This window comes from Salmo salar, unplaced genomic scaffold (assembly GCF_905237065.1).
Source record: "Salmo salar unplaced genomic scaffold, Ssal_v3.1, whole genome shotgun sequence".
NCBI lineage: Eukaryota > Metazoa > Chordata > Actinopteri > Salmoniformes > Salmonidae > Salmo > Salmo salar.
The window spans coordinates 79,416-90,682 of NW_025548872.1; the positions used below are offsets into that span (position 1 = coordinate 79,416).

At 39.9% G+C, this 11,267-nt stretch overlaps 1 protein-coding gene across 1 annotated transcript; it reads right to left on the reverse strand.

Annotated features, from left to right (window-relative positions):
- Window positions 1-4,629: 4,629 nt before the first annotated feature.
- Window positions 4,630-5,560, reverse strand: LOC106594435 (piggyBac transposable element-derived protein 4-like). Its single transcript, XM_014185809.2, has 2 exons — window positions 4,882-5,560; window positions 4,630-4,733 (listed from the first exon to the last, which is right to left on the reverse strand). Exons 1-2 carry the CDS (start codon window positions 5,474-5,476, stop codon window positions 4,630-4,632), a joined length of 699 nt encoding a protein of 232 aa, XP_014041284.2. The 5' UTR covers window positions 5,477-5,560.
- Window positions 5,561-11,267: the final 5,707 nt, after the last annotated feature.

Genomic DNA, 11,267 nt, shown 5'->3' on the forward strand with positions numbered 1-11,267 from the left:
TAGTAAAACTGAATGTCTCTCTCTCTCTCAGGCTATGAAAAAAGCCCCACCTCCTCTCGCTCAGCCATTCTAACAGTGGAAGCCAGGATCTGTGAGAAACTATGATAATAAACTGTGAACAATAATGAAGCCATGTTTTCTGTGTGAGTGAGGATTTAATTATTTAATTGTGATAACTTTAATTCTGTGATAACTTTATGTAATACATCCTCTGTTTTCTAACTGAATAAACATTTTAACATAGCAGTTGGTTCAGTCTGATCATCTCATGTTGGATCTTTATTTTAACCCTTTTTCACAATTTAAATTTTCACTATTTTTTTATTTTTTTTGACAAATTCCATTTTTACACATTTTTCCCCCACTCTCTACTTTGTACATTGACAAAGAAGTGGGACTCTGTCGTTTTTTCTGACAAGTTCTCTCATTGATCTCAGGTTCAGCCACCAGGGGGCACCCACCCTCCATGAAAACTTTCATAGGCTCTCTTTCACTCAGTAATCATGTAACAAGTCGACAGGCTCCCAGAGGCAGGGCAATCAAAGGCTCCAACTCACTGAAGTGCCCATCAACCCAGCCATTGTTATTATTCATACCAGCCGTTCTACAGTGAAGCGGGTTGATTAGTAGGTTGGAACCCCGTTACAACGGACACTTTACAATGACGCAACAATCAGCGTTTGAGCTGGACGCACTCATTTAGAACGCTCATTAGAACACTCGTTTAGAACGCTGTTTAGAACACTCTTTAAAACGGCCAGTTTCCAATGACGCAACAATCAGCGTTTGAGCTGGACACACTTTTTTCAGAAACTATTTACACAAAAACACACACAGTCCTTACAAAGTTTATCTCCAGAATGTGAGCAGTTTATTTTTGGATGCAAATGGTTCAGATATTCACAGAAGTATATATATATATATATAGCACAACACAATGAGTGACAATGAGTCTGAGTCTGAAAGTCAGGAATCAGATTCTGACAGTGAGGAGCTGCCCCCCCCCCCAACCTTGTAGCCATTGAGAACCCTGAATCTGAGGTTCCCTTGTCCACTGACCAAGTACCAGGTCCCTTTGAAGATGCTGGTGGTGATGGAGGGAGACCGACAGTGGATGAAGTACAGGAGTTCTGTGGTAGCTGGAAGGCCACCAGTCATTTCACCCCTCCTGGCCCTGCTGTTTGTTTTGATGAGTCCCAGTCTGGAGTCCATTTCCATCTGAGGCAGAGTGCTTCAAGTTGTTTCTGACAGAGGAGCTGGTGGGAAACATAGTACAGGAGACCAATCAAATCATCAAATGTATTTCTAAAGCCCTTTTTACATCAGCCGATGTCACCAAGTGCTGTACAGAAACAGTCTATGTTATGGAAAGAGCAGGTGTCCTTAATGTTTTGTACACTCAGTATATGTTGTGTCTACAAGCTCATTCCCACAGAAAACTGCAGAGGGAAGCAGTACCACCCAGTCAACCATCAGACTCCATTGTGAGACGCCTCACAGAGGATATTCAACCATCATTGCAAATCCAAGATGTCAATATCAACAAGGTGCTGATCAGTAAAGAGAAGAGAGACTAACATTCTAGAATGATCCCTTTTTTTCTGCAGGGTTCTCACAGTGAGAACCAACAGTATTACAATAGAGTGTTCTACGCTGTCTTCATCTGATCCAATTCAAAGATGACAATTATTTTATGGGATGAGAATTAAGTGGAGTGACTAATCTTAGCTGGTCTGAGAAAACTGATGAGACTTCTCTCCTTTATGTATACATTGGGCCATTTAAAAAAGACACCAATCTGTAAGGCTTCTCTCAAGTGTGTATCCGTTGGTGTGTTTTTACATTTCCCAATCGGGAGAAACTCTTGCCACATTTAGAGAAGAAGTAAGGCTTCTCTCCTCTGTGTGTTCTCTGACGACCCTTTTAGCTCAGCTGTTGATAAAAAACTAAATCTACAGTCAGATCTGTGATAAGGCTTCTCTCCTTTCTGATTACCTTGGTGTCTTTTTAACTGGGCCAGTCGAGAGAAACTCTTTCCACAGTCAGAGCAGGAGTAAGGCTTCTCTCCCGTGTGTGTTCTCTGACGACCCTTTTAGGTCAGTTGATGTTGTGAAGCATTTTACACAATCAGAGCAGGAGTAAGGCTTCTCTCCTGTGTGTATACGTGCATGTGTTTTTAAGTTTCCCTGTCGAGAGAAACTCTATCCACAGTCAGAGCAGGAGTAAGGCTTCTCTCCTGTGTGTATTCTCTGATGAACTGTCAGAGACCTTGATGTTGTGAATCTCTTCCCACAGTCATTACAGGGATACAGATTCTCTCCAGTGTGTGTTTTAAGGTGTATTTTTAGCTTTGATAGAATTGGGAAAATCTCCTCACAATGTGGGCAGTGGTGAGACCTCTTAGCTCTGTGATCTTCCTGCTGTTGCTCTCTGGATGTAGAGAATGGAGACCATGTTGAGACAATCTCCTCCTCCTCTTCTTCTTTAATGTTGACATTCAGCTCCAGTGTTTGACTGCAGTCTTCCAGCTTCACTGATTCCATCTCTGGATCCTGCAGTGCAAACTGGGCTCCACTGTCACAATCAGGACACAGTGACTGTAGGTTTGGACTCAGTGTGGAAGGAGAGAGACAGGCTGGGATTGTCCTCACTGTTGACGTTACCGACCTCAGACTGTAGTAATAAAGAGAAAAAGACAGCACAGTTCTTGCGTTTTCCTTATTCTAAAGAATGGTGTGCGCCTAGCGGAACTTCCTGTTCCCCCCCACTACTACAGTGCAACAGCGACATCTATTGGACTTCATCCTGAAGTGATTTGTCTGTGTTTCTAGTCTAGAGGTTAACTGATCATTTCATGGTGTGACTGTAAACACTGATAAAGTATCATATACATCATTTCATGGTATGACTGTAAACACTGATAAAGTATCATAAACATCATGTTGGTGTGACTGTAAACACTGATAAAGTATCATAAACATCATGTTGGTGTGACTGTAAACACTGATAAAGTATCATATACATCATGTTGGTGTGACTGTAAACACTGATAAAGTATCATAAACATCATGTTGGTGTGACTGTAAACACTGATAAAGTATCATATACATCATGTTGGTATGACTGTAAACACTGATAAAGTATCATAAACATCATGTTGGTGTGACTGTAAACACTGATAAAGTATCATAAACATCATGTTGGTGTGACTGTAAACACTGATAAAGTATCATAAACATCATGTTGGTGTGACTGTAAACACTGATAAAGTATCATATACATCATGTTGGTGTGACTGTAAACACTGATAAAGTATCATATACATCATGTTGGTGTGACTGTAAACACTGATAAAGTATCATAAACATCATGTTGGTGTGACTGTAAACACTGATAAAGTATCATATACATCATGTTGGTGTGACTGTAAACACTGATAAAGTATCATATACATCATGTTGGTATGACTGTAAACACTGATAAAGTATCATATACATCATGTTGGTGTGACTGTAAACACTGATAAAGTATCATATACATCATGTTGGTGTGACTGTAAACACTGATAAAGTATCATAAACATCATGTTGGTGTGACTGTAAACACTGATAAAGTATCATAAACATCATGTTGGTGTGACTGTAAACACTGATAAAGTATCATATACATCATGTTGGTGTGACTGTAAACACTGATAAAGTATCATATACATCATGTTGGTGTGACTGTAAAAGGGATTGGTTGGACAACAACAAAATTATCTCAAAATTAAAATTCAAGCATTATACGGCATTTTAAATGACTTGCCTAGTTAAATAAAATAAAACATATGACCATGGTTTGTTTATGTGGTCTATTCAGCATGGCTCTGTTCTGCCCTGCCTTGCCCCCTTGTGGAGCTCAAAAGTTACTTTCTTACTGTTAGAACTCAAATCTGTGATTTTGTCAATGCAATAAACTATTTTTATGTTATTTATAATATTGTTTTATTGCTATATCCTTATATTGTATTCTAATGAATAATTCCTCTTTATTCTGTACTTTCAGAAACCACAAACAGTATTTGCCAATATCATAACTGGAACTGGACATCTTTCCAGCTGAAGATTGAGGACAGCTTTTGTATGCTAACGTTCTCTCCTTAACAGTTTTACTGGATGGAAACACAGCAAGAAAACACATAGGCCAATATGTAATAGTCGTCTATTTTATTGAAGTATTGGTAGTTGGTTCAACAACAACTTGTTTTACTAGAGGACAAAAAAATTGAATATGCATAACCCATATTTAATATTCATGCAGTGACTGAACAACAACTGCATTTCCACCCCCACCTCTAAAGGCATAGTATCATGGCAGGTCACCTGTCAAGTCACCTGTCAGGTCAGCCAGTCACTTATTGCTGCAGATGTGCTCAATAATGCTTGAGCATGTGATACTCCTCAAAGCATGGTGAAATACATAGAGGTGTATCACAAGCTAAACACATGTATTTTGTCATCTTCCTCTGCTTACTTCTCCTGGCGCCAGACAGGCAGACTTTGCAGTGCCTCCGTGTGCGACTACCTTGAGCAGCAGTTTGAGGGACTTTGCAGGGAAAATGCCGTGCAGTGAGGCGTAGGGGATTGTCTACAGCAGGGCGAGTCCAGTGGAGGGGCGCCGAAGGGTGTGGTGCTCCTCCAACAGCTCTCTCATGAGGTTCTCTCTGTATTTTTGGTAGGTAATTACTTTACCTATGAGGGAGTGGGGAGGATGAGGAAAGTTAGAGGATGATGAGGCAGTGGGTAGGTTGGTGAGATATTGTCACTGTAATTGCATAATGGATTTGTATGTGAACTGTACATCCAATTACAAAAATACCTTGTTCAGTAATCATCTCACCTGTTAGTTGGCGGTGAACTATGCTGCCGTTGAGGACAGCAGTGTCGATCAGCTGGAAAAATATCTTCTTATACCACTTGGTCGTTTTCCGAGTGCATTCCACAAAGCTGTTTATCATGTCCGCCTTATCCACGGCCCCCATTTTGAGGTTATAGTCAAGCACACAATCTGGTTTGATCTTTCTCTCTCCCGTCAGGTGGTCCACCTTCCCTGTGGCCGACATGGTTGCTGTATGGACAGTGGAGAGGACATGGACGTCTCGTTTGTCATGCCACTTTACTGCCAGCTGTTGACCGTTCTCCTGGAACTCCACCTCCCCTCTCTGCATCTTCCTGCATCCGAATGCCGGCATCCCCTTCCTGTTCGACCTGACTGTGCCACAGGCCCCTGTGCTGTTGGAGAGCAGATGCTGGAAGAGTGTGGGACTGCTGTACCAATTGTCCATGTACAAAGTGTGTCCCTTGCCGAGATGAGGAGCCAGCATGGTCATCACCCCGGACCCGGACACCCCAAGCCCCTCATAATGTTGGATGTCAGTGGTGGACCCTGTGTAAACTATAATATCCTGGACAAATCCTGTCTTCACGTCGCACATGACAAAGAACTTTTTTTGCTCTGTTTGAAGGCTGTCAGCTTCTTCTCAGGAAGAGAATCCCTTAGCCTTTCAACTAATTTTGGGTTAGTTGGACTAATTTTGGGTTAGTTCTCTCAAGAAGAACTAACCAATCTCAACATGACAGAAAGTAAGACAGGGAAACCCATCTCAACATGACAGAAAGTAAGACAGGAGAACCTATTTCAACATGACGGAGAGTAAGTCAGGAGTCCCTGACCTTATCTTCTCTATAGAAGATGTCTGGTAGGCCCATTTAAATACCTTTTTTGGACATTTGAGCTAGGGCTGGGCGATATGGACCAAAAGATATGGATATGGACCAAACCTTTTACAGTCATACCAACATGATGTTTATGATACTTTATCAGTGTTTACAGTCACACCAACATGATGTATATGATACTTTATCAGTGTTTACAGTCACACCAACATGATGTTTATGATACTTTATCAGTGTTTACAGTCACACCAACATGATGTTTATGATACTTTATCAGTGTTTACAGTCACACCAACATGATGTATATGATACTTTATCAGTGTTTACAGTCATACCAACATGATGTATATGATACTTTATCAGTGTTTACAGTCATACCATGAAATGATGTATATGATACTTTATCAGTGTTTACAGTCACACCAACATGATGTATATGATACTTTATCAGTGTTTACAGTCACACCAACATGATGTATATGATACTTTATCAGTGTTTACAGTCACACCAACATGATGTATATGATACTTTATCAGTGTTTACAGTCACACCAACATGATGTTTATGATACTTTATCAGTGTTTACAGTCACACCAACATGATGTTTATGATACTTTATCAGTGTTTACAGTCACACCAACATGATGTTTATGATACTTTATCAGTGTTTACAGTCACACCAACATGATGTATATGATACTTTATCAGTGTTTACAGTCACACCAACATGATGTATATGATACTTTATCAGTGTTTACAGTCACACCAACATGATGTTTATGATACTTTATCAGTGTTTACAGTCACACCAACATGATGTTTATGATACTTTATCAGTGTTTACAGTCACACCAACATGATGTATATGATACTTTATCAGTGTTTACAGTCACACCAACATGATGTTTATGATACTTTATCAGTGTTTACAGTCACACCAACATGATGTTTATGATACTTTATCAGTGTTTACAGTCACACCAACATGATGTATATGATACTTTATCAGTGTTTACAGTCACACCAACATGATGTTTATGATACTTTATCAGTGTTTACAGTCACACCAACATGATGTTTATGATACTTTATCAGTGTTTACAGTCACACCAACATGATGTATATGATACTTTATCAGTGTTTACAGTCATACCAACATGATGTATATGATACTTTATCAGTGTTTACAGTCACACCAACATGATGTTTATGATACTTTATCAGTGTTTACAGTCACACCAACATGATGTATATGATACTTTATCAGTGTTTACAGTCATATCAACATGATGTATATGATACTTTATCAGTGTTTACAGTCACACCAACATGATGTATATGATACTTTATCAGTGTTTACAGTCATACCAACGTGATGTATATGATACTTTATCAGTGTTTACAGTCATACCAACATGATGTATATGATACTTTATCAGTGTTTACAGTCACACCAACATGATGTATATGATACTTTATCAGTGTTTACAGTCACACCAACATGATGTTTATGATACTTTATCAGTGTTTACAGTCATACCATGAAATGATGTTTATGATACTTTATCAGTGTTTACAGTCACACCAACATGATGTTTATGATACTTTATCAGTGTTTACAGTCACACCAACATGATGTATATGATACTTTATCAGTGTTTACAGTCATACCAACATGATCTATATGATACTTTATCAGTGTTTACAGTCATACCATGAAATGATGTATATGATACTTTATCAGTGTTTACAGTCACACCAACATGATGTATATGATACTTTATCAGTGTTTACAGTCACACCAACATGATGTATATGATACTTTATCAGTGTTTACAGTCCTACCAACATGATGTATATGATACTTTATCAGTGTTTACAGTCACACCAACATGATGTATATGATACTTTATCAGTGTTTACAGTCACACCAACATGATGTATATGATACTTTATCAGTGTTTACAGTCACACCAACATGATGTTTATGATACTTTATCAGTGTTTACAGTCATACCAACATGATGTATATGATACTTTATCAGTGTTTACAGTCACACCAACATGATGTATATGATACTTTATCAGTGTTTACAGTCACACCAACATGATGTTTATGATACTTTATCAGTGTTTACAGTCACACCAACATGATGTTTATGATACTTTATCAGTGTTTACAGTCACACCAACATGATGTTTATGATACTTTATCAGTGTTTACAGTCACACCAACATGATGTTTATGATACTTTATCAGTGTTTACAGTCATACCATGAAATGATCAGTTAACCTCTAGACTAGAAACACAGACAAATCACTTCAGGATGAAGTCCAATAGATGTCGCTGTTGCACTGTAGTAGTGGGGGGGAACAGGAAGTTCCGCTAGGCGCACACCATTCTTTAGAATAAGGAAAACGCAAGAACTGTGCTGTCCTTTTCTCTTTATTACTACAGTCTGAGGTCGGTAACGTCAACAGTGAGGACAATCCCAGCCTGCCTCTCTCCTTCCACACTGAGTCCAAACCTACAGTCACTGGGTCCTGATTGTGACAGTGGAGCCCAGTTTGCACTGCAGGATCCAGAGATGGAATCAGTGAAGCTGGAAGACTGCAGTCAAACACTGGAGCTGAATGTCAACATTAAAGAAGAAGAGGAGGAGGAGATTGTCTCAACATGGTCTCCATTCTCTACATCCAGAGAGCAACAGCAGGAAGATCACAGAGCTAAGAGGTCTCACCACTGCCCACATTGTGAGGAGATTTTCCCAATTCTATCAAAGCTAAAAATACACCTTAAAACACACACTGGAGAGAATCTGTATCCCTGTAATGACTGTGGGAAGAGATTCACAACATCAAGGTCTCTGACAGTTCATCAGAGAATACACACAGGAGAGAAGCCTTACTCCTGCTCTGACTGTGGATAGAGTTTCTCTCGACAGGGAAACTTAAAAAGACATGCACGTATACACACAGGAGAGAAGCCTTACTCCTGCTCTGATTGTGTAAAATGCTTCACAACATCAACTGACCTAAAAGTTCACCAGTGAACACACACGGGAGAGAAGCCTTACTCCTGCTCTGACTGTGGAAAGAGTTTCTCTCGACTGGCCCAGTTAAAAAGACACCAAGGTAATCAGAAAGGAGAGAAGCCTTATCACAGATCTGACTGTAGATTTAGTTTTTTATCAACAGCTGAGCTAAAAGGGTCGTCAGAGAACACACAGAGGAGAGAAGCCTTACTTCTTCTCTAAATGTGGCAAGAGTTTCTCCCGATTGGGAAATGTAAAAACACACCAACGGATACACACTTGAGAGAAGCCTTACAGATTGGTGTCTTTTTAAATGGCCCAATGTATACATAAAGGAGAGAAGTCTCATCAGTTTTCTCAGACCAGCTAAGATTAGTCACTCCACTTAATTCTCATCCCATAAAATAATTGTCATCTTTGAATTGGATCAGATGAAGACAGCGTAGAACACTCTATTGTAATCCTGTTGGTTCTCACTGTGAGAACCCTGCAGAAAAAAAGGGATCATTCTAGAATGTTAGTCTCTCTTCTCTTTACTGATCAGCACCTTGTTGATATTGACATCTTGGATTTGCAATGATGGTTGAATATCCTCTGTGAGGCGTCTCACAATGGAGTCTGATGGTTGACTGGGTGGTACTGCTTCCCTCTGCAGTTTTCTGTGGGAATGAGCTTGTAGACACAACATATACTGAGTGTACAAAACATTAAGGACACCTGCTCTTTCCATAACATAGACTGTTTCTGTACAGCACTTGGTGACATCGGCTGATGTAAAAAGGGCTTTATAAATACATTTGATGATTTGATTGGTCTCCTGTACTATGTTTCCCACCAGCTCCTCTGTCAGAAACAACTTGAAGCACTCTGCCTCAGATGGAAATGGACTCCAGACTGGGACTCATCAAAACAAACAGCAGGGCCAGGAGGGGTGAAATGACTGGTGGCCTTCCAGCTACCACAGAACTCCTGTACTTCATCCACTGTCGGTCTCCCTCCATCACCACCAGCATCTTCAAAGGGACCTGGTACTTGGTCAGTGGACAAGGGAACCTCAGATTCAGGGTTCTCAATGGCTACAAGGTTGGGGGGGGGGGCAGCTCCTCACTGTCAGAATCTGATTCCTGACTTTCATACTCAGACTCATTGTCAGAATTGTAAAATAAATCTCCAGAATTTCCACATTTGTGAGTTGTCTCCTTTTGAAAGACATTGCTAATGCTACAGCTTAGCTCACTAGCTACATACATAAACAACAACACTGAATGGCTCAGAGTGAGAGGGGACGTGATTGACTGCCGGCGTGCGTCACTTGTATCAATAAATCACCATCAGAAAATGTTTTGTGAGGTAATTATTTGTGTATTTACTGTTTTATTCACATGTTTTCAATTCTGGGTGATAAATCATGCATTCCGATTCTTGCATAGATTGTAATGGGCACATATTATGTGTGTAAAATACTTATTTGAAGGTTATACTGATTATGATGAGCTATGTGTATGGAGCCATGTTTGTTGACATACAATGCATTCTGGGTTTCACGTAATCATCCGTTTGACCAAAGATGTTATAACAAAATGAGGTGAGTAAGAGTTCACTCATTTTTTGAGGACTTCCGGAAATGAATGGTGGGATGTGAACGACGGTAGATGACACACCCCTTCAACACTATAAACAGACCAAACTCATCTTGTCTTTTATTATCTTCGGTTTCTGTGAGGGAAAAATGCATGGCTGCGCGCTGAAACTAATCGTCGGATTACTGTCGATTTCTAGAAAATGTTTTACCTAATTATTTCGATCAATGGTGAGCTCACCCCGTGATGTGATTAATTATACATAGTAATTGCAATTAGCTAATTCATATTGTAGTTTACGTCAGCCGAGAGTTAGAAAATATGACTGCTTGTGTTGGGTCAATCTTTCCTCAGTTAGCGATAGGACAAATGTAGCCTACATTTTTCCGGTTAGGATGATTGTGTTGTGCTATATATATATATATATATGTACACACACACACACTGCTCAAAAAAATAAAGGGAACACTTAAACAACACATCCTAGATCTGAATGAAAGAAATAATCTTATTAAATACTTTTTTCTTTACATAGTTGAATGTGCTGACAACAAAAATCACACAAAAAGAATCAATGGAAATCCAATTTATCAAGCCATGGAGGTCTGGATTTGGAGTCACACTAAAAATTAAAGTGGAAAACCACACTACAGGCTGATCCAACTTTGATGTAATGTCCTTAAAACAAGTCAAAATGAGGCTCAGTAGTGTGTGTGGCCTCCACGTGCCTGTATGACCTCCCTACAACGCCTGGGCATGCTCCTGATGAGGTGGCGGATGGTCTCCTGAGGGATCTCCTCCCAGACCTGGACTAAAGCATCCGCCAACTCCTGGACAGTCTGTGGTGCAACGTGGCGTTGGTGGATGGAGCGAGACATGATGTCCCAGATGTGCTCAATTGGATTCAGGTCTGGGGAACGGGCGGGCCAGTCC

Coding starts and splice junctions, on each gene's coding strand:
- LOC106594435 (XM_014185809.2), bottom strand. CDS start 5,476: ATGTGCGACGTGAAGACAGGATTTGTCCAGGATATTATAGTTTACACA. Junction 4,734..4,881: donor AGTTCACCGCCAACTAACAG/GTGAGATGATTA, acceptor ACTCCCTCATAG/GTAAAGTAATTACCTACCAA.